At 46.0% G+C, this 23,892-nt stretch overlaps 2 protein-coding genes and 1 long non-coding RNA gene across 5 annotated transcripts in view; 2 read left to right on the top strand and 1 right to left on the bottom strand.

Moving 5' to 3' along the window:
- DYRK3 (dual specificity tyrosine phosphorylation regulated kinase 3) overlaps positions 1-1,742 on the top strand; it is a 42,023-nt gene extending 40,281 nt beyond the window's left edge. Inside the window, exon 6 of the transcript XR_014233352.1 lies at positions 794-1,742. The gene's annotated coding sequence lies outside the window, so the exon portion shown is untranslated. The remainder of the gene's footprint in view (positions 1-793) is intronic.
- A 7,103-nt stretch (positions 1,743-8,845) lies between these two features.
- Positions 8,846-23,382, bottom strand: LOC309609424. The gene is made up of 3 exons (XR_014233421.1): positions 21,061-23,382; positions 19,262-19,373; positions 8,846-13,039 (listed from the first exon to the last, which is right to left on the bottom strand). It is a non-coding gene; the product is annotated as an uncharacterized lncRNA (long non-coding RNA).
- Positions 19,670-23,892, top strand: part of MAPKAPK2 (MAPK activated protein kinase 2) — a 45,444-nt gene continuing 41,221 nt past the window's right edge. The window contains exon 1 of one of the 3 annotated variants that reach the window (XM_082350597.1): positions 19,670-20,326. In XM_082350597.1, coding sequence (XP_082206723.1) covers positions 20,009-20,326 — 318 coding nt within the window. In that variant the 5' untranslated portion in view covers positions 19,670-20,008. The remainder of the gene's footprint in view (positions 20,327-23,892) is intronic. The other 2 variants (XM_082350595.1, XM_082350596.1) reach the window with 2 other exon arrangements.

Below are 23,892 nucleotides of genomic sequence, written 5' to 3'. Positions count from 1 at the left end.
ACCTCAGCCTTTTAAAGTTGGGATTTTAATAATGAGAAACCATGAAAGGGGAAAGTTACTTTCCCCTTATCTGACATTGAGCCTCCCGATTTCTATTTTATTGGATATGGTTGTTGTGATTTATTTGTTCATGTTACGCGTTTTTTCTCTCCTTCCACCCACCCCCACACACAATTACCCACACAGGCCACTCCTCTCATCCTTTAAACTAAACTTTCACATCTTTTACTATTTCCAAATCCAAAAACTTGGTTCCACTCCCCTGGGACAGAGGACATAGGGCTTATTATGGGCCCCAGGTTTTAATAGTAACAAGATCCTATCAATCATTCATCGGAGGCAATGCAGTTATATGGCTCCTGCAGTGAGTTTGCTGGGGAAGGGAAGAGGAGAAAGGGGGCAGGTGTCAGGGAGAGGCAGGCCTGAGGGCCAAGGACACTTAAATGTGTTACAGGATCAGGAGAAAGAGTCAGTTGAGTGGGAGTGGGGCAAATACTGTCAGTTACCTACTCAAAACCCATACCACTTTTTCTTCCCTTGGGGAGGGCTCCTCCCTCCGGGCAGGGGAGGAGTTGGAGGAATTCCACTGCCTCTCTCCAGTGATTGGTTCAGGATGAGCATGTGACCCACTTCTGGCCAATGAGATATAAGGGGGAATCTGTGGAGGTCCTCTGGAAATATGTTTTCCCATGATAAATAAGACAGTCACAGGAGAAAAAAAAAAAAAAAAGCCTTTAAAAATTTAAAATTTATTTGTATTCTCTTTTTCACTCCTGCCTCTTTCCTTGCTCAGTTGAACCATGTCCTCTGAGGATGAGAAGCTTGGAGCTGCTGCAGCCTCCTTGGAACAGTGAAGGGATGAGCTAGCTGGAGGGTGACATCCAGTCTGCTGAAGATGGCAATACAGGGGGATGGTAGGACATGGATCCTTGATGGTACTTGACGACTTTGTTGAGCTGCTGAGAAACATGTGGTCACCTCTGTCAGGTCTTATTAAGAAACTGTTACCTGCTTTATGGGTTAAGCCACTGCTAGTTACCTTTCCAGCTGAGTTCATCCTTACTGATATGGGGAGGTTGTTATATTCTGGACCCAAGGTAATTTAGGTTGGTCTTAAAATGGGATCAGGGTACCAGTAAAACTTTTAAAGATGTCGAAGTGAAGCATCTCTGATTGGGGCTTCTTCCCTAAAGTAGCAGTCAAGACCATCACTCTTTAAAACAATCCTGAGTTGCCGATTACTTTGTGATGGGTAGTGAAGATTATGGAAGTCATATCTCTTCACCTTTCTGCTTGAAGCCAGGCTAAACAAGCCTACATCTACAGTTCTAAGCAAGAAACGTCAGTTAGCCCTCTCCATGGCTTCTAGTGCTTTTTGGTCATTCTTGATCCACTGGGAGGTAGATTTTCCTAACCTTTCCAATTGGCCACATTTTGATCATAATAGGAGACAAGACTTTGGACGTCATGCTTTCCTCTGGAATTTAGACAGAAGAGCAGTGCTCTCTTGATTGAGAGTTCAGGAGGCTGGGTTCCAGTCCAGAACATGGGCCTAAAGGAAAAGGAGAGATGTGCAAAGGAGGCATTGCAGAAGTAGCCAGAAGGCACAGGCTGCTTTTCTCAGGGCTACTGAGGAATGTATAGGTGACTGGGAATAGAGTACCCACCCTGGAGAAATGTACAACTTAGGGGAGAGAAAGTTCTCAAAAGTAACTAATAAAAGCCTAAGCGTTTCTATTTCATTTATTTCTGCTCTGATCTTTATGATTTCTTTTCTTCTACTGACTTTGGGTTTTCTTTGTTCTTCTTTCTCTAGTTGTTTTAAGTGTAGGGTTAGATTGTTTATTTGAGATTTTTCTTGTTTCTTGAGGTGAGATTGTATTGCTATAAACTTCCCTCTTAGAACTGCTTTTGCTGCGTTCCATAGGTTTTGGGTCGTCGTGTTTTCATAGCAAAGATTAATAAAACTAAAAGCCGGTTCTTTGAGAAGATAAACAAAATTGATAGACCCTTAGCCAGACTCATCAAGAAAAAAAGGGAGAGGACGCAAATCAATAAAATTAGAAATGAAAAAGGAGAAATCACAACTGACACTGCAGAAATACAAAGGATTATAAGAGACTACTACAAACAACTATATGCCAATAAACTGGACAACCATGAAGAAATGGACAAATTCTTGGAAAGGTACTACTTTCCAAGACTGAACCAGGAAGAATTAGAAAATATAAACAGACCTATCACAAGTAATGGAATTGAAACCATAATTCAAAATCTTCCAACAAACAAAAGTCCAGGACCAGATGGCTTCACAGGAGAATTCTATCAAACATTTAGAGAACAGCTAACTCCAATCCTTCTCAAACTCTTCCAAAAAATTGCAGAGGGAGAAACACTTCCAAATTCATTCTACGAAGCCACCATCACCCTGATACCAAAACCAGAAAAAGATAACACACACACAGAAACTGTAGACCAATATCACTGATGAACATAGATGGAAAAATCCTGAACACAATACTAGCAAACAGAATCCAAAAGCACATTAAAAGGATCATACACCATGATCAAGTGGGATTTATCCCAGGGATGCAAGGATTCTTCAATATATGCAAATCAATCAATGTGATACACCACATTAACAAATTAAGGAATAAAAACCATATGATCATCTCAATAGATGCAGAAAAAGATTTTGACAAAAATCAACACCCATTTATGGTAAAAACTCTCCAGAAAGTGGGCATAGAGGGAACCTACCTCAACATAATAAAGGCCATATATGACAAACCCACAGCAAGCATCATACTCAGTGGTGAAAAACTGAAAGCATTTCCACTAAGATCAGGAACAAGACAAGGATGTACACTCTCGCCACTTTTATTCAACATAGTTTTAGAAGTCCGAGCCACAGCAATCAGAGAAGAAAAAGAAATAAAAGGAATACAAATTGGAAAAGAAAGGTAAAACTGTCACTGTTTGCCGATGACATGATATTATACATAGAAAATCCTAAAGATGCCACCAGAAAACTACTAGAACTAATCAATGAATTTGGTAAGGTTGCAGGATAAAAAATTAATGCACAGAAATCTCTTGCATTCCTATACACTAATGATGAAAAATCTGAAAGAGAAATTATGGAAACACTCCCATTTACCATTGCAACAAAAAGAATAAAATACCTAGGAATAAACCTGCCTAAGGAGGTGAAAGACTTGTACTCAGAAAACTATAAAACACTGATGAAAGAAATCAAAGATGACATAAACAGATGGAGAAATATACCATGTTCTTGGATTGGAAGAATCAGTATTGTGAAAATGACTATACTAACCAAAGCAATATACAGATTCAATCCAATCCCTATCAAACTACCAATGGCATTCTTCACAGAATTAGAACAAAAAATTTTACAATTCATATGGAAACACAAAAGACCCCGAATAGCCAAAGCAATCTTGAGAAAGAAAAATGGACTTGGAGGAATCAGGCTCCCCAACTTCAAACTATACCACAAAGCTACAGTAATCAAGACAGCATGGTACTGGCACAAAAACAGAAATATAGATCAATGGTACAAGACAGAATGCCCAGAGATAAACCCACGTACATATGGGCACCTAATTTACAACAAAGGAGGCAAGAACATACAATGGAGAAAAGACAGCCTCTTCAATAAGTGGTACTGGAAAAACTGGACAGCTACATGTAAAAGAATGAAATTAGAACACTCCCTAACACCATACACAAAAATAAACTCCAAATGGATTAAAGACTTAAATGTAAGACCAGACACTATAAAACCCTTAGAGGAAAACGTAGGAAAAACACTCTTTGACATAAACCATAGAAAGATCTTTCTCCACCCACCTCCTAGAGTAATGAAAATAAAAACAAAAATAAACAAATGGGACTTAATTAAACTTAAAAGCTTTTGTACAACAAAGTAAACCATAAACAAGACAAAAAGACAACCCTCAGAATGGGAGAAAATATTTGCAAATGAAACAACAGACAAAGGATTAATCTCCAAAATATACAAAGAGCTCATGGAGCTCAATATCAAAAAAACAAACAATCCAGTTAAAAAATGGGCAGAGGACTTAAATAGACATTTCACCAAGGAAGATATACAGGTGGCCAAGAGGCACATGAAAAGATGCTCAACATCACTAATTATTAGAGAAATGCAAATCAAAACTACAGTGAGGTATCACCTCACAACAGTCAGAATGGCCATTATCAAAAAATCTAAAAACAATAAATGCTGGAAAGGGTGTGGTGAAAAGGGAACCCTCCTGCACTGTTGGTGGGAATGTAAATTGATACAGCCACTATGGAGAACAGTATGGAGGTTCCTTAAAAAACTAAAAATAGAACTACCATATGACCCCGCAATCCCACTACTGGGCGTATACTCTGAGAAAACCATAAATCAAAAAGAGACATGTACCATAATGTTCAATGCAGCACTATTTAGAATAGCCAGGACATGGAAGTAACCTAAATGTCCATCAACAGATGAATGGATAAAGAAGATGTGGCACATATATACAATGGAATATTACTCAGCCATAAAAAGAAAAAGTTATTTGTAGTGAGGTGGATGGACCTAGAGTCTGTCATACAGAGTGAAGTAAGTCAGAAGAAGAGAAGCAAATACCATATGCTAACACATATATATGGAATCTAAAAAAAAAGAAAAAAAATGGTACTGATGAACCTAGTTGCAGGGCAGGAATAAAGAGATAGACATAGAGAATGGACTTGAGGACATGGGGTGGGAGGGCGAAGCTGGGGCGAAGTGAGAGTAGCATCAACATATATACACTACCGAATGTAAAATAGTTGGGTGGTGGGAAGCAGCAGCATAGCACAGGGAGATCAGCTCAGCGCTTTGCGATGACCTAGAGGGGTGGGATAGGGAGGGTGGGAGGGAGGCTCAAGAGGGAGGGGATATGGGGCCATGTGTATGCATATGGCTGATTCGCTTTGTTGTGCAACATCAACTAACACAGTACTGTGAAGCAATTATACTCCAATAAAGGTCTATGAAAAACAAAAAAAAAGCCTAAGCATAACAAGCAGAGCGAAAGATGGATTGGAAACGGTGGGGACTGAAAGCAAGGAATCTAGTTAGCTAGTTACTGGAATATTCTAGGTGAGAGAAAACTAGGGCAGTGGCAGGGGAGATGGAAAAGAGGGCAGGATACAGGAGGCCTTGCTGAAACAGAAGCAGCAAGAACTGCCAACCAGTTGAATGTGGGATGTGAGGAAAGGGAACAATAAAAGGACGAATCTCCTAATACGGCGTTGGGAGAGACCTTAAAACTCAGCTAGATCAAGTCTGAAAACCAAACTTGGAATACCTTCTTCAACAAAGCCATACACACATGCCCAGTGTATGTGGGATACAATGTGTTTTTCTCGCTCCCTTTGCGTTTTCAGGAGTAGGGCACACACCAGGGTCGGATAACAGAAGATTCCACAACTGTTCTGTGCAGGGATTTCGGGGGTATCGCTGCAAGGCCAGCTTCATGGGTGTGTGACCCACGTGGTCACACAGGGACCTGTGCCTAGGGGGCCCCATGTTTGGCTTAATGCTCTTCTGTTGCTCCCTTAGAATTCTTCCTAATTTCTGAACAAGGAGCCCTGCATTTTCATTTCGCACTGGGTCCTGCAGACTATGTGGCTGGTCCTGGGCCTGTGGCAGTTGCTGCTGGGAAGAGAGGCAGAGGTGAGGGTCAGATAACCCAGTCTGTCTACAGGCTCTGAAATGCGAGGGCAGCCGGGGTTGCAATGAGTGCGGATGAGAAGGGTGTGGATCCTAAGAGTCGCAGCCTATCTCACAGGCTTGCTGCGAATGTTAAATGAGCAAATGTATGTAAAGGGCTCGGAACAGTGTCTGGCACGTAGTGATTGCTATGTGCATGTTTAGTGTTAGTATTATTCCCTCCCTGCATGGATTCCTCACTTGACAGCCCCAGGTTGATTATTCACAGGGTCACAGTTAACTTCTCATTTTTACATTGTTAGCCTGGCATTCACCATCCAGCCCTAGGCTTATGATTGTCTTTTGGGGAAAAAAATCCAACAATAATAAATATCACAATAAACAAACGTGTGATCTCACATCCTCTCTTCCTTAGTGTAACTAAATAGTGCTTCAGGCTGTGTCTGTCCGTGTGGGATGTGTGTCTGTGTATGTCTTTGTGTCTGAGAGGAAGCTTTTTTTTTTTTTTAATCTTAACTCAATTAATTAGGGGTTCTCTCTGGTGGTTTAATTTTTTTCTTTACCTGCCTTTTTTGTTCATATAGAAAAGACTCTTGAACCACCTGCTTCCTCCCTCCCTCCACTTGTCCTCAGATCCCCAAGGGGAGGGCAGGATCTAAAGGAAGGACTACATTACTATTGTCATCATGATAATGGCTCCCTCCCCCACTTCCCTCCACTCCCATCTGAGTCCCCAGAGCCTGTAAAGTGCTCAACCTTTGTCCTTAAAGTACAGCTCCTTTTACTGGCGGTAAAAAATTAAAATACTGGCCCCACACCTCTATTCTGTGAACAGTTGTCCTGATCAAAGTCTGGAAGCTGTTTCCCCTGCCCTCTCCTAATCTTAGATGGTCCCAACCTATTCCCAGTAAGACAGAGCTCTCTCTTAACTATCCTGGGGTTTCAAGTCTATGGAGGACTGCATATTTTTTCCTTAGCAGAAATAGTTGTGGTTTTTCCTAACAACTTTGCAAGTTCCCCATAGAGTTGGAAATTCCCTTCCTGGTTGCAGCTTTTAATGGATGCACAAGAAGCCTGGTCTGGTCCTATCTTTCCTGTTGTGTGACTCTAGGAAGTCAGCTTAAAGTCTCTGGGCCTCAGATTACAAGGATTTCCTAGATTAGGACGGATTGAAGGCTGAAAAGGGAAGGATTTATTTTTGGAGGACCCTGGGAGAAGGGATTTACAAACATCTCTGTGGTGAGAATAGCCAATTGGGGAACTACCAGCACACTTAGATTCCTCTTCTTGAAAAAAAAAATGAGCTTAATAATTTCCATTGCTAATTCCTATCCCTTACCCTCACCTCCATGCCTGCCTCCACCCTCAGCTGTTGACTGATAGAGTAGCTAAGCTGTACTCTCCCCCCTCCCACTTATACACACACTTCTGGGAGGCCTTAGATAAATAGGAGGCAGAGGCAAGCCTGAGGAACTATTATTATCATTATGATGACTATTATGCTTTCAGCATGAGAAACAGGAAGTGAAACTGACTAAAATGCCCAATGATAAATGTCTAGCCCCATCTTCTCAGCCAGACCTAAAAGCAAAGAAGCCAGCCAAAGAAAACTGTGGTCCCACCACAGGCTCTATCAACCTCCAGTGTGTGTGTGTGTGTGTGTGTGTGTGTGTGTGTGTTACAAGGAGTGTCTTTAAATAACTAGTTTCCAGGACTTGTGATCTTTCCACCTTGTTCTAATGCCCATGCTTCCTCCTTCATGTGATATCCTCAGGGTCCTTCCTTACTATTTCCTTCCCCATTTCCTAGAGAGAGCTTCCAAAGGCTGTCAGATGTTAAAGGACACGTCCAGTGATTAATTGGTTCCTCTACACACACCTTATCTGCTGACGCCAGGTCTGAGGCTGATGCTTTCCTCTGGAGCCTGTTTTGTCCCCACAGTAGACATTCCCTGAGCCAGAGGCCTTTCTTCCCTCTCCCTTCAGGGGAGCTATGTTTTCTCTTCTGGCCTGGACGCCTGACACTACATCTGCTTGGCTGATTATCCACATCCTTTGTCTTTCTCAGGAATCGATTATGGATAAACGGTAGTCGGAAAACAGGGCATGGGGCCATGTAATTACCCCACGTTGACATTTCCATTCGCAGCACCAGGGCCCCTGGAAATGCTGAAAAACAGTAGAAATGACCTGATTTTCAGACTGCCTTGTTAGCTCAACTTCCCAGGGAGAAAAGAGCAGACAGCTGTGAGGGAAGTAAATGGAGCAAGCTGGTGTTTTGGAAATACCCCCGCATTTGGACAATGTTCTGAAAAATGCAGAGGGAACAGAAGAGAAAAGGCTTCAGGACAAGGAGCAGGGAGAGGGAGAGTAGGACGCTCAGCTCTTGTTCTCCTCCCAGCACCTTTAATGGCTTTTGGACCAAGATCTTGATCCAGAGAAATAGATTATTGGAATTTTGGTTTGGGAAAAAATAGCCATCTTAGTTTCATTGCCATTTTTTCCAAGCCTAAAACAGGGTCCAGTGGAGCCCATCCAGGGTTGGCATGGGGGTGAGGTCACAACAGGGTAACTGATGGGAGAAGAAACTCTAGGATAGAGCCTTATGCCCCAAGCTGTCTATCTTTGGGTGGCCCCTGCTCCCTGCTCAGGAAAGCATGGTGCCTAAGAAGACAGGGTTGGGTCCCAGCTTCCCACCTTCAAATCCCCACTCCAGTCCTTACTTTAAGTCACTTAAACACACTGGGCCTCAATTTCCTCATCTGGGTCCCCGAAACGATATTAGTAACACCTGCCTTGTAGGGCTGTTCTGGGAATTGCTTAACACACGGCGAGCGCTTAGAACCATGTCAGGAACATAGGAAGTGCTTGATCAATTGGCGTGATTATGACTTTTATTTGTCTTTCCCTGAGTGCCAGCCACCATCTTCCATTCCATCTGCCCAGCAAAAATAAGTGTCATATTCTGTGGCAGGCACTGGACAGTCACCCCCAGGGATGGATAAGAAGTTTGCAGGAGGCTTCACTGCCTGCCAGGTCTCTGTTCTTTTTTTTTGGTAAAGGTTTTTTGGGTATTTTTTTTAAAACATTTAAAAAAAAAATGTATTTATTTTTATTTATTTATGGCTGTGTTGGGTCTTCGTTTCTGTGCGAGGGCTTTCTCTAGTTGCGGCGAGTGGGGGCCACTCTTCATCGCGGTGCGCGGGCCTCTCACTATCGTGGCCTCTCTTTTTGCGGAGCACAGGCTCTAGAGCGCAGGCTCAGTAGTTGTGGCACACGGGCCTAGTTGCTCCGTGGCATGTGGGATCTTCCCAGACCAGGGCTCGAACCCGTGTTCCCTGCATTGGCAGGCAGATTCTCAACCACTGCGCCACCAGGGAAGCCCTCTGTTCTTTCTTAACACAGTGTGGAGCACACAACAGGTAGTGTCATCTTGACTCCAGGCTTCCTGGTTCCTTGCCCCCGGACCTTGCCCGTTCACCTTCATTTGCTTCTTCTGCTGCCCTGCTCTTTCTTTTCCCAGCTCTGTAGAAGATGGTCCCAGGTGTCCCAGCCCAGGCCACGCTGGAGTCCCGCCAGGCCCTTCCCTGACTCATCCTGGTGAGGAAGCCCACTAATCTTCCCACTCAGCACGTCTCCCTTTCCAGGCCCTGGGTTCCCCACACACTCCCTGAGGAAGCTGGAGGAGGGCCGCTTGGCTCTGTAATCACCACACTTCTCGGTGGTAAACAAGAACCAGATTCCTGGGGAGTGACGCAGGCAGGAGCTCAGTGGCCCAGACAGCTGCGATCACACCGAGACTTGAAGAAACACCCCTGCTTGGGCCCTGACCTGTCTGGGGAAGGCCCAGGGGAAGGCTGCCCACACACCCCTCTTTGCTACCTTTCCTATTGACAGGGGTCTTTGCACCAGATGGCTCTGCAGACACAAGGGGGGCAGCCAGTGGGCCCAGATTCGGAGGTCTCCCCCACAGAACTGGGGAGCATAGCCCCATCCGTCCTCTTCCAGGATTGGTCTCACCCTATTCCCTGATCTATACCCAGCTCCCACCCCAGGCCATCATCGCTCACTTCCTATCCCTTTCCTCACTGATGCTGGGAGAAGCCTCAGACTCCGGAGGATGCCCTGATCCCAGGAAGCACAGAGTAAAGGCTTCGCTGCAGGCTGGCATGGCCACGAGCTACCCAAGCCTTTTGACTTTGGCTAACATGGCTCATCCAGGGCTTCCCTCTTGACAGTGGACTTTGGAGTTTAGGATCTGGTGTCCTGGGATTTAGGCCAAACACAGTCCATGCTAGTTCTTAAGCGAAAAGCTGGACTGGCTTAAATACCTCTGGAAGGATGCACGAGAAAATGGGGCAGAGAACTGGGTGGCTGGGAGAGAGCTGTTTACTATATGTCCTTTGGGGCTTTTGCATTGTGTACCATGTTCACGTACTAAAGCAGGGGTCCCCAACCCCTGGGCCACGGGCCGATACTGTTCCGTGGCCTGTTAGGAACCGGGTCGCACAGCAGGAGGTGAGTGGTGGCAAGCAAGCAAAGCTTCATCTGTATTTAGAGCTGCCCCACATCGCTCGCGTTACTGCCTGAGCTCCACCTCCTGTCAGCATTATGGTGAGTTGTATAATTATTTCATTATATATTACAATGTAATAACTATAGAAATAAAGTGCACAATAAATGTAATGAGCTTGAATCATCCCGAAACCATCCCCCCTCCCACCGGTCTGTGGAAAAATTGTCTTCCACGAAACTGGTCACTGGTACCAAAAAGTTTGGGGACTGCTGTATTAAAGGTTCAGAGAGAGAGAGAGAGATGGAATATTCTGTAATTTTGTAAATCTTCTACGTGTTGAATATAGGGAAGAGTCCTTTGTCTCGCTCCTCAAGGCAGAAGGGACAGTGAGGCAGCTGCATTGGGGAGGCCTCATCTGGGTCCGACTTCAGGCTTAGAAGGGGCTGTCAGAGGCAGGTGGCTGCTTGGGGAGATTTTCCAAGTGTCTGAACGACTTGGAATCTTGTACTAAAAGGTGACACGTTGCTGAGTGCGGTGATCCAGGAGGAAGGAGGGGGGACCTGTGACCCCTCTAGTGGACCTGTGACCACTCTCCCATCTCATGGACAGTTAAGCCCCTCTGTACCAGAGAGGTCGACACGGGCGGGTCATTCGGCTGCCTTTGCACTGGGAGGCAACACCAGGGGTCTGGCTACCGGGGGCCCAGTGTCCTTCCTGGTAGATGCCAGAAACTGCCTCCAATTTCCAGGTATTGTGTATTAATCTTAGTACATTTGTTTCTTTATTTTATTTTTTAAAATATTTATTTATTTATTTTAGGCTGTGTTCGCTCTTTGTTGCTGCGCGCGGGCTTTCTCTAGTTGCGGCGAGCGGGGGCTACTCTTCGTTGCGGTGCGTGGGCTTCTCATTGCGGTGGCTTCTCTTGCTGCGGAGCACGGGCTATAGGCGCTCGGGCTTCTGTAGTTGCAGCACGCGGGCTCAGTAGTTGTGGAGCACGGGCTTAGTTGCTCCGTGGCATGTGGGATCTTCCCGGACCAGGGCTCGAACCCGTGTCTCCTGCATATTGACAGGTGGATTCTTAACCACAGGGGAGTCCCCATTTTTTTCTTTAAAAACACTGCTTTCTTTTTTGTTCTAAGTTCTTGCATTTATATCATGTGTTGAAGTTTGCACAGCACTTTCACATAGTATTACCAATGGCTCCCTGTTGCCCAAAGTCCAAAACCTTAGTGGAATGTCTAGCCCTTAAATCTGCTTTTCGCCTCACATCTTGACACTCTCCCCTGCACACCCTACATTCCAGCCTGTGCTGACCACCTGCTGCTCCTAAACAGGCTGTGCAATTTCTCGTCTCCCTCTGCTCCATTGTTTAGTGTTACCCCTTTCTCCTCCTCTGCCTGGAGAATTCTTGCCCATATTTAGATCCCTAGGTCAAATGTCATTTCTTTGGTGAGGACTTTCTAGATGACTCTCTCCTGTTTGTGAGCCCTGAAGACCCATACTTAAACCCTCTCAAGGCCACACCCATTAGGATGGCTATTACCAAAACCAAAACCCCCAAAAACCTAGAAAATAACAAGTGTTAGCTAAGTGGAGAAATTGGAACTCTTATGCATTGCTGATGGGAATGTAAAATGATGCAGCTGCTATGGAAAATAACATGGCAGTTCCTAAAGAATTTTACATAGAATTAGCATAGGATGCAGCAATTCAACTTCTGGGTATATGGCTAAAAGAATTGTAAGCAGGGACTCAAACAGATATTTGTACACCCATGTTCATAGCATCATTATTCACAATAGCCAAAGGGTGAAAGCAAACCAAGTGTCCATCAAGAGGGATGAATGAATAAATAAAAGGTGGTATATATATATATAAAATGGTACAGCCTTAAAAGAAAGGAAATTCTGACACATGCTACAACATGAATGAACCTTAAATACATTGATGCTGAGTAAAACAAGCCAGTCATAAAAAGACAAATACTGTATGATTTCACTTATATGAGTTTCCTAGAGTAGTCAAATCCATAGAGACAGAAAGTAGAATGGTGGTTGCCAGGGGCTGGGAGGAGGATGGGAGTGGGGAGTTATTATTTAATGAGTTCAGAGAACTAATTTAGGAAGATGAAAAGTTCTGGAGATGGATGGTGGTGATGGCTGCACAACAATGTGAGTGTACTTAATGCCTCTGAACTAGTTAATAGTTAAAATGATACATTTTATGTTATGTATATACATAACCGTCACCATTTACATATACGTGTAAATATATATATATGTAACTTCTCAAGGCACTCAAGGTCCATCAGGGTCCTCTGAGCATTCCTATGCCCAGTACAATACTTGACCTTAACTGGTGCTCAGTCAATGTTTGTGGATATGAAAGGGGGTGCAAAATTGATGGTGGGGGTCAGGTGCAGGTACCAGCCTGGCCCACATGCCAACTTCTCTCTTCCAGCACATCCAATTTTCCCCTGCACCTACTGCTCCAATGAAGGGAGGGTTCTAGACATCTATCCAAAGCTGTGGGGAGACGCCTTTCCAGCATCAATGAGCGAGCTTCCAGGAATGAGAGGGACTTGCCCGCAACATGTACTATATAGGTCACACAAAAGGAAGAACTTCCTTTCATGATATAGTGAGACACCGGAAGTTCTGAGAGCCTAAAGTTTTTAAGGTCACACACCTACTTGTCTACATGTAGGTGTGGTCTTTTGAGAAAGTTGACAGATCAGGTGGTCTTCACAGGTCCTTTTCATCTCTACAATATTATAGTTTTCATAACCTAAAGAGAAACATGGGGGAAAAAGTTAGCTCCTACCTCTGTCATTTAATGAGCAAAAACAAAACAAAATGTGGGTTATACCACATGTACCTCATATATTTAGGTCATTTCTCAAAAGCTTATACATCCTAGGATCCTAAATTCACTACTGCTTAAATGACTTTATTCATTGCCTTTAACTCTCTGTCTTGGAGGAAGAGTCTTTGGAATCTGAGTAAGTTGCAGGTTGCAGACTGTTTCCTTCTCCTGAGCCATGCGCACCGGCTGGGATGGCTTCCCCAGAGTGGCCTGGCAGGTGTCAGGTGGCTGGACAACTTACAGGAGCATTTAGGAACATGGACTTTGACATGTGTGGAAACAGCATGAGTTTTGAATTCCAGCTCTTCTGCTCTAGTGTGATGACTTTGGCCGGGTATTAAACCTTTCTGAGCCACAGTGCTTTCAATGATTGGAATAGCAGAAATAATACTAACTAAGTACAGCCTGTCGAGAGGATTGAAAGAGATGATTGGTATGAATGTACCTGCTGCATAATAACCGCCCCACAGAGACCAATCAGTATGTGTCAGTAACAGCTCAAAACTTGGCACAGGAATATTAATCTAGGGAGTATTATCTCCCGCTTCATTATACAAAAATAATGCAGAGGTGCAGTTATTATAGTAGTAAGTGGTAGAGGTGGGATTTGAACCCAGGACTTGATTCCGCCATGTTCTGCTGCCTCAAAATTATGGTCTCATGGGAAGCTGTTTATTCTTATACACTTAGGAAATTGCTACCCAGTCCACACACACACACACACACACACACACACACACACACACACACACACATCTCTTCCTACCTTTCCTACCTTCCCACTCCCATTTACTCATCTTAAGTGAGGGATGGAAAAAAATTCCAGGGGTCAGCAGGTTACCAGACAAAGACCAATGACCCTTTGGGTTGACACACCCTGGTTGTGTTCCTGGATGGCAAATCCCCTTTACCTTTCTCCCTTCCCCATTTCACTATCCAGGCTGAATGCTCATCTGAATCGCAATTGACATGCCAGATACAGGCTAGACTGGAGGGGCAAAACTTTTAATATGGGACAACAGTCTTGGGTTATCTTGACTATGGTGGAATATTTACCCCTTTCCTCTCCATTTCCCATACTAAGGCACGGAATTTACAGTTAGGCAACCTGTAGTCTTAATTAGTCCCATTTTCCGTCCCTTTGGACCAGGTCATGTCTGTCGATGTGCAGAAGCTAAGTTTCTGTTCCCCCTTAGGTACTTCCTTCTTTCTCTTCCCATTCCCATTCGTCCCCTCTGCTCTGGCTGCTCCCTGCTGTGGCATTAAACAGTCAAAGGATGGGGTGCAGATAAGGGCATTGGGGTGGGGGAGCAGAGCATTTCTTCCCCTCTGAGATGTCCTCACATAGGCGACTGCCCACAATATTTGCTTTGGGTAAAATTTCTTTCTGTGGATCAGTACCTAGCACTTTCAGAGATTTCAGAAATTTTGTGATGAATAATTCTTGTATATCTGTCATTTTTGCTTTGGAGAATTTCTCAATCTCTCAAAGAAAAACTAGCCTATAACATGAAGACTGCTTATCTCTCCTAGGCCTCGAGTCATTTTCCTTTCCAAGAGTGAGCTTTCAGTGAAGAGAGCCTTTCCTGTGAATCATGGTCCCTTCTGCAGTATTTTGTGTGCCCCAGCAATAGATACAAAGGCCACTTTATCTGTGTGCATATATCTATCCAACAGCTTGCGGATGATCGTATTTCATCAAGAGTGTGTTATCTGAAAATGTGCAGGAAATTCACCTCCATAGATTTTCACCCCTTGTCATCCATTCATAATGCCATATCACAGCAAAATAGGAAATTTTTACTCTGATCGTGGAAGGCAGGACGGGGGAAGCCTTGAGAAGAGATATTGTCATGGATTCACAAGTAATCGTATCATATAACCCAGCCATGCAAATTAACACAGACCTATACTCTGTAACAGATTAGGTCAAGATTGAAGGAAATTGAGGTGTGGGAGATTTAAAGTTTATCTAAAATAGAAAGTATAGGCCATACCTCTTTAGGTCATTCCTGCCCAGAAATGGCAAGATACCATATTTTGGACATCAAGAAGGATATGTGGGTGTATGTCTGCTTAGGATTTAGAGTGGGGGCCATGAAAATGGACTTTGGGTCAGAAAGACCTGGGTTCTGTGCTTTGTTAACTATGTACCCCTAGGAAAGTTATTCAATTTCTCTAGGACTAAGTTTCCTCATTTTTAAAATAGATAAATGAGGATAACAGTACGTATCTCATAGGGTTGTATAATAGTTAGAATGGGATTTGGATGTGAGTGATAGAAAACTTAGAACATCAGTTGCTGTAATAAGAAGGACATTTATTTCTATTTCATATAAAGGCTGAGTAAGTTGTTTAGGGCTGATACGATGGATCCAGGCTCCATCTTCTATCCATACTCCATGGATAGAAGGACATAGACTATATCCTTTTGCTCTGTCATCCTCAACCTGTGGCCTCCAATTCATGATTCAAGATGGCTGCTCAAGCTCCAGCCATTACATAAAAAAAAAAAATTTATTTATTGGCTGCATTGGGCCTTAGTTGCTGCACGTGGGCTCTTTGCTGCAGTGCTCGGGATTCTCTCTAGTTGTGGTGCGCGAGGGCTCCAGAGCTCGGGCTCAGTAGTTGTGGCGCGTGGGCTTAGTAATGCCCTGTGGTATGTGGGATCTTAGTTCCCCAACCAGGGATTGAACTGGCGTCCCCTGCATTGCAAGATGGATTCTTAACCACTGGACCACCAGGGAAGTTCCTCCAGCCATTACATTTTTATTCCAGCCACCAGGAAGGAGAAAAGAGGAAGAGAAGGAGGAGGACTTACCTCCTTGCTCAACAGCTTCCATTTACGAGTCATGAAGACAGCCAGCTGTATTGGAGGCTGGGAAATGTAGTTTTGATTACGGGCAGTCATGTGCTTAGCTAAATACTGAAGATTCTTTACTATCAAAGAGGGGGAAATGGATACTGGCGGAAACAACCAGCAATCTCTACCACAGACCCTCAGGAGATTTAAATGAGACAATGGCGGGCTGAGCACAGTGTTGGGTATAGAGTAAGCACTCAATAATCGCCATCATTATCATCATCGTCGCCATCATCGTGAGGAGGTGGGGAATACTCTGAAACTATGACAAGACATTGCCTTATTTTAACCTCATCTTTCTGATGAAGTCACCCATATCCACCTCCCTTTTAAGACACTATGAGCTTCACCTTTTATGAAGGTCAGACACCTTTATGTGTCCTTATGAAATAAAACTACATAAAAGGAAAGCAAAGGAATGATGAACCTAGGATTCAAGATAATGGTTATCTTGGCCAGAGAAAACAGAGGTGGGTTGGGGGTGAATGGAGGAACCACCTAGTTAGATGTATGCTACTGTCAAAGTCCTGGTTTTCATTTTGGGTAGTGGATTCACAGGTGCCTACTGCATTATTAAAAATAACTAAGGACTTTCCTGGTGGTCCAGTGGTTAGGACTTGGCACTTTCACTGCCATGGCCTGGGTTCAATCCCTGGTCAGGGAACTAAGATCCCTGCAAGGTGCAGCCAAAAAACCCGCCCCAAAACAAAACAAAACAAAACAACCAAACTAATAACTAATTAAATAAAAGCAGAGATACATGGACCAATGATTCAATGATGAGGAGGATTATAATTAACCAAATTCTATGTACCTGAGGTCTTTAAATTGTCTTTGTGTGTACAGTATTGCATGGCATATGTGTTTGCATGTCAATAGTAGACAAAAATAGTACTTTCTATTTGCATAGACTTTTAACTTCTGAAGTGCTTCTACATATCCATAAAAATTGTTTAAGTAGTTCATTACAGATGGTTGAGAGCTTGGTATTATACAAATAGGACTTTGGACTTCCATGTACTAAGAAAAAGTATTTTATTTTATTCTTACAATAGCTCTACAAGGGAGGCAGGACAGATGTTATCATCACTGTTGGACAGATGAGAAAGAGGGAATTGAGAGGGCACGGGACTTGCATGAGGTTACATAGTTAGTTAGAACTGGAATGGAACTTAAGACTCTGGATCTCTTGCCCATTTTAGGTTCTTCCTTTAGCCCATCTCACTCCCCAGTTATTATCCATCCATTAGACATTTATTTTGTGTCTGTTACATGCCAGGCATATTGCACTTATGTGTTTGTGTTGATATACGTATATGTTTTCTGGGTGCTGTGTGTGCAGCTTCTGTAATCTCTATGTACTGAGTCCTTGTGTGACCCCTGGGCCTAATTGGTCCTTGTAATTCCAGGAGGAAGTCCCAGCTGTGGTTTCAGTTGTCTAGTTATTCCTAGGTCACTGGGCTGCAGCATCTCCCCAGCTAGATAGGAAGGCAGCTTTGATATCAGGGGCAGATCCCCAGGCAGTGGGCACAGAGCAGAGGAGCAAGCCAGCAATGCCTCAGTCATGATAAGATTTACTATTTCATGATCATTTCTAGCTTTTGGGTAGTTCTCATGAACACTATCTCATTTAATTCTCACTCAGCCCTGATATTCGATTTTATTATTTGTCTCCTTTTTTCAGATACAAAGAGGAGAGACTTGAACTCAGGTCATTTGTCTCTAAATTCTGTTCTCTTTCCACTGTGCCTTCTGTCTCTGAAAGGGCAAAAAGAGCTTATCCTCTGTCTAGCCTTGTGGAGGGAAGCAGGTGAAAACTCAGTGCCAGGCAGTAGGAAGCCACTGGTGACCCTCTGCAGAGGAAAAAAGACCAACTCCCAGCGCTGCGCAGCCCCAGCCCAGCTGAGATGAGACTGAGGAGCAGGCGCTTCCACCTCCCCATCCCTGCGTCCTTCTCTCAGTCCTTGGGCTTCTCCCTTGTGTGCCTCAGGGAGGTGATAGTAGTGCTGCAGAACGGGTGAGGTGTTTTCCAATCTCTGTGGCCGTAGGCTGTCTTTTTATCTTTGAGGAGTCAGAGGAATGGAGAACTGTCTAATAACTTATCCACCCTCTAGCATGAGAGGAGAGCTTCCGCCGCCTGCTATTGCAGAGGAGAATCCCTCTGCCCTCACCTCCCAGACTTGTGTCAGTGCCACTCTCTTGATGCTGTCTGCTTGTACCTGTCTTCTCCCCCACAGATCAACACCATCCACCACGGCAGGCCTGAGCATGGCACCTTGCACAAAGTCAAGGTGTACGCTAAATTAACTGTGCTAAGAGCGAGTATCTGTGTTAGGGGAATCATATTTCTCCTTGGTCCATGGAATGGACCAAGGAGTGACTCCTGGGAAGGGACTCTGCTGGGAGGGTAACTTCTACCTTTCAGGCTACCCTTCACTCCATCCTTGCCTGGGCTCGGTCCTCAGGGCACCTGTCCTTAGGATGTTCCCTCCTCTGCTTCTCCCTGAGCTAGGTCTCCCTGGACAAGGGGGCTCTAGAGTGTTGGGGGAACGTGTTAGCGGCCACATGTGGCCATAGGTAAAGTCACACTCTCTAATTTGGCCTTATCAGTAATTAAGCTGAGGTTTTGTCTTCACCTCTCTTGCTCCTTGTCTTATTTCTGAGCTGTTTTACTAGTCAGAGCGGGGAGGAGGTCAGCAGGAATGTATTTCATGATCATCCCCAAACCCCCATCAGAATATGTATCGAGACCCTCTGGCAGCTTAAATTTAGGGCCTCCCCAGTCTCCTCCCCTGATCTGGGCTATGCTTAGGTCCAGCTAGATCCTTAGTATCTTCCTCAGAGACATGGGGTTAAATTGGACTAGAACTTGGCTTCTTCAAAAATACGCATTTCTTATGGCTGTAGGTTCAGGGCCTAACTTTTCCACATTGGAAATCAGGACCTATTCCCCAGACTTTCCCTTTTTGGTACATTGTCTCAGGGAATTCTCTCCACACCCCATTCTTCCCACTGGGAGAGGTGCACCGACTTGCTCAGGATCACACAGCCAGTAAGAGGAAAAGGCTCCCTGATTTCAGGTAGTCTGAATGTCAATCCATCCTCTTCCTGCCCTGTATCCCTTTTTAGCTAATTTACATGAAAAAATGTTCAAAAGTATAATTACTAAATTGTTCATATTTATACGATAATAAATCTTTACCGAAAAACAAATTTGTGAGAAAAGAAATGCAAAACTCAGAGGAAAGTGTTCAAGTTAAAATATTCCATATTTGCCTCACCCTATTCCGAGAATGAGTGGCCTCTGTAATTCCAGGTCACCCCAGAGGTCTCATCTGGCTCATACTTGCTAGTCATCCCTCGCCTTCGAGATACACCCCCAGCTGCTGCTGTCTAAAAGAGCCAGACAATTGGAGAAAAGTGGATTATCTACCTGATTATGCAGCTACTTTCATACGCCTCCCCTTTCGCTTTGCGTGGCCCTGATTATTTAAGAACTACGATTTCTCGGTCCCGGCTCCCTGTCCCCAGCCCCAGTCCCCAGCTTTGGCCCTTCACGCTCCGGAAGCCTCGCGTCCTCCCCTTTAAGGCCAGCCCCTCCCCCACGCCCACGCCTCCCCAGCTCCGTCCCGCCTCCCCAAGCCCTGCCCCCTCCGACCCTCCCCTTTAAGGACCGGCCCCGGACGCAGACGAGGCTGTGACGCGGCCGCCGGCCCTCGGGCTGGGTACTTTGTCGCGCGGCCGCTTCCCCCCCGGCCGGGGCCCCGCCGTCCCGCGTTCCACCGAGCGCCTGGCCCCCGGGGGGAGGGTGGGAGGGAGGGAGCAGGGTCGGTGGGCGCCAGCGGCGCACAGCGGGACCCACGGAGCCCCGCGACCCGCCGAGCCTGGAGCCGGGCCGGGGCGGGGAAGCCGGCTCCAGCCCGGAGCAAACTTCGCAGCCGGGCTGGGGGTGGCGGGGAACCCGTCCGGAGCCGGAGGAGGGGCCCGCCGCGGGCCCTCCCGCCGCTGCTCCCGCGCCTCCGGGCACCATGCTGTCCAACTCCGGTGCTGTTCCCCAGCCCGCCGCCACCGCCGCCACCGCACCATGCTGTCCAACGCCGGCGATGTTCCCCAACCCGCCACCGCCGCCGCAACCCCCCGCCCCGGCCCAACCTCACCCCCCGGCCCAGCCGCCGCCGCAGCCCCCGCAGCAGTTCCCCCAGTTCCACGTCAAGTCGAGCCTGCAGATCAAGAAGAACGCCATCATCGACGACTACAAGGTCACCACCCAGGTCCTGGGACTGGGCATCAACGGGAAAGTTTTGCAGATCTTCAACAAGAGGACCCAGGAGAAATTCGCTCTAAAAGTAGGTTTGGGGCCCGAGGGAGGGGAGGACGGGCGGAGGGGGTCTCCCGGGGACCACCCCCGGCACTCCGCAGCGGCCTAAGCTCTCGGTGGCTCAGCGTGGTCGCGCCGACGCTTTCCTCGGACTGGCGTCGGGGCCGCGGAGGAGTGGCCGCGGCGGGGCTGCCCGTCCCGCGCGCGCGAGGGGTGCCAAGTGCGCGGCAGGGGGCGGGGGGCAGCGGGAAGGTCAGGTCCCGGCGGACCGCACAGCCGAGACCGAGTTTCCGGTCACCTCCGGGTGTGAGTGGCGGGGACTCGAGAGGACTCTTGAGGACCCTGCCATTTTGGGTTTGAGCGGCATCCAGCCGAGTCGCAACGGTTGGCTTCGGGACCACTTCTGCTAATTTTCCCCCTAGTCTCAAGGAAGTGATTTTCGGGGGTTGTGGTTCCCCATCCTCTCCTCCCTCCTTTCTTTCTGTGGGCACAAAAGGCCCATTACTCATTGAGCTGGTTGGTCGGTTGGTTTGGAGAAGTCGTATCTCAGAGGTTTATTTAGCCTCGCTCCTTATTTGGGAGCCGGAATGTGTGATTTCACTTCCCTGGGCCTTGCGAGTGCGGCTGTGCTGCCTTGGGGCGCGCCGGCCGGGGAGGTGCAAGGCTGGAGATTCCGCTGGGACACCGACACCGCCCCCACCCCACGACCGCCCCGGGCGCGAGGGAGGATTTGTTTTGATCCGAGAGGGTGCCCCCTCCTACCTTCAGTGCCTGCGAGGCTCCAGATGGGAGGCCAGCAGGCTCCAGCGCGGTGTCTCCTGTTTCCATAGCTCCATTGATCATTGTAAACCGGGTGCGTAAACCACGGCTTGGCCAGTGCTGATTCCGCAAATCGGAGATGGCCACTTGAGTCCTGGACATGGGCGATTGGTGGACAGCAGGAGGGAGCGTTTTGCTGGAGCTGGGGAAAACCAACCTCTTTTTTTTTTTTTTTTCTTTTCTTTTTTAAGGGGATCTGGTAGGGGGGAGAATGGGGATTTCAGTGAGAGTATCTACTTCGGAAGTTAAACAGAATGGACTTGGAGGTCTGATGAGTCGCCAGTGCAGTGTGAGCCACTGTTCAGGGTCATGAAAAAGGTTTTCCCCAAAGAGGGGTTTCAGATCAAACCACATCTCTAAAGGTGACCCAAAACGCCTTTTTCCCCTGGGGTGTCTTAATGATTGGAGGAGGAGAAAAATACTTCCTGTGTTATATTTTCTCTTCCCCCTCAATCCCTGTGGCTAGCTGTGTTTCAGCTATTCATACGAAACTCAGATATGTGTTATGGGTGGAACTGTTGGAATATATAATTAGATATAATAAGACCCTGGTACTTGGGGGTTGAAGAAGACAAGCATGTTCAACTTAACAGATTTTAAGGCCTCTAAAATTAGTTTCTTGCTGCTTTCATCCTCCCTTTTGGGGGAGAACTTCAGCTAGCCTCAACACTGTCAGATTTGTTTGGTTTTTACTATAAGCTGTTGCTGAGGGCTTTTGGTTGTTTGGTGTCGACTTCTGGAGAAGGAATATATCAGTATCCTGAACCCTTTATTATTTGTGCCTTAGACCGTTCTTTCCTTACTCATAACTGGGGGCAGGGAAGGAGAGTGGTTGTTTGACCCCGTGGCTCTAACCTCGGGGAGTGGAGTTGAGTGAATACTGTTTGACCACAGTTAACCTGTACTGTTGAGGAAGTGACAGACATTCTTTCCAGGAGAGTTTTCTATCCCCTCTGAGACACCATCTGCCTTCACCCATCAGCGGTTTGGGGACACTGGCTGCTCATTTTCTTGGATAGCTGGAATATGGTATAAAGACTTCAGAACAAAAGCTCTCAACTTCTGCTCCTTATTCTATTTAATAGACACAGAAAACCACCCTCGAAAATGCTTTTGGGTGGCAATTCAGATTTCTATTGTAATTAATAGGAGAAAGATTTGGATTTTTTCCCCCTTCGAATGGTTTTGAAAGGAAGGATCCAGCAGTATTTTATTTTATTTTTTAAACATCTTTATTGGAGTATAATTGCTTTACAATGGTGTGTTAGTTTCTGCTTTATAACAAAGTGAATCAGCTATACATATACATATATCCCCATATCTCCTCCATCTTGCGTCTCCCTCCCACCCTCCCTATCCCACCCCTCTATGTGGTCACAAAGCACCGAGCTGATCTCCCTGTGCTAAAAGATCCAGGAGTATTTTAAATAACACTCATAGTTTGTCCTTCTCGGGTTAGAAGTGGATGAAGATTGAAGTCAGAGTGTGTTTTGACAGGCAGCCTGCTCCCAGATCTTACAAGTTGACTCAACTGTTAAATTGTAGATTTCCCACATATCTTTGTGTAAAAACTTAATAATAGAGGAAGAAAGAAGGGATGAGGCATTCAGAGACTGTTAGCAGTGTCAACAGCGCTTCCAATATCCAAATACTGGCTGAGACATAATTACAGCTGTGGGGGGAATCTGGTTCAAAGAATTCTGTTCCAGAGACACACACCAAAGAGATTTCTAGATCTTGAATCTTGATTAACTTAACCATAGGTGCTGAGTACTGAAATGATTTTCAAAACCAGGAGTGTTTTGATTATTAAGCAAGGGAGGAAGAGGTGGTGGGGCAGGAGGGATTGCCTCATCGGAAAGGTGCCTGAAGAAAAAGGGAGGAGACCTCTGCTCTACCCAGGGTGTTAGGTCAAAGAGCTGAAGAGCAGCAGCAGGGCCTGTCATGGGGGTTCTGGTATCTGCTATCTCACAGCCCTGAGAGTTGATGAGAGGTGGCGGCTGCCTTGATGCCCCGCTCCCTGTCTGTGGTCTGGTGACCTCTTAGTCCTATTAAATGTAATCAGTGATTTAAAAAAGAGTCCCAATCCGCCCTGCTATTTCTCTACCTCCATCTGAGAGAGGTAACATTTACATGCTTTTTGGTGGGTGCTATGACCTTGCCTCACCATCTCTCCTGGCTGCTTTTGCGAAGATCTGAGTCATACTCATACTTCTGTCAGAGTTGGAAGGGACTTTAGAGGTCATCTCATCCAACCCCCTCATTTTGCAGATGAGAAAACCAAGGCCCAGAGCAGAGGCTTGCTTGAGGTAATACAGCCATGCACTTGGCAGAACCAGGATTAGAACCCAGGACGCCTGACCGCTTCCCACTTGGGAACTGCACTGACATCAGCAGGCTTGGCCCTGGGACTGGCTGCTGCTCCAGAGCCTCTCAAGCCCGAGGAGCTACTGTCACCGCAGGCCCTCCTTGACTGTTGGCCAGGGGGTGCTGGGTAGGGACTTATCGGCTTCCCAGCAGAGATCGCCAGAGTTGGAGAGGCAGCTTACAAACCAACTCACCAGCTCCATGAGTTTTGAATCTTCAGTAACAAACATTTTTTTTTACCACCCCCTCCCCTTTTTAGGAAGTGTTAGCTAGAAATCTTATTTACTAGTATTATTTTTTGTGCAAGAACATGAGAATTCTATTCACTATTTCTTTGGTAGGGACGCCTAGTCTCAACTCACTTGTGCAGTAATTGGTCCTATTCCCTGTGGGGTTTTTCAGTTGCTT

This window comes from Balaenoptera borealis (genome assembly GCF_965194805.1).
Source record: "Balaenoptera borealis genome assembly, chromosome: 1".
In the NCBI taxonomy this organism is placed as follows: domain Eukaryota; kingdom Metazoa; phylum Chordata; class Mammalia; order Artiodactyla; family Balaenopteridae; genus Balaenoptera; species Balaenoptera borealis.
Note: the sequence above shows the minus strand (reverse complement) of the source record. Positions and strands in the feature narration are given on the sequence as shown.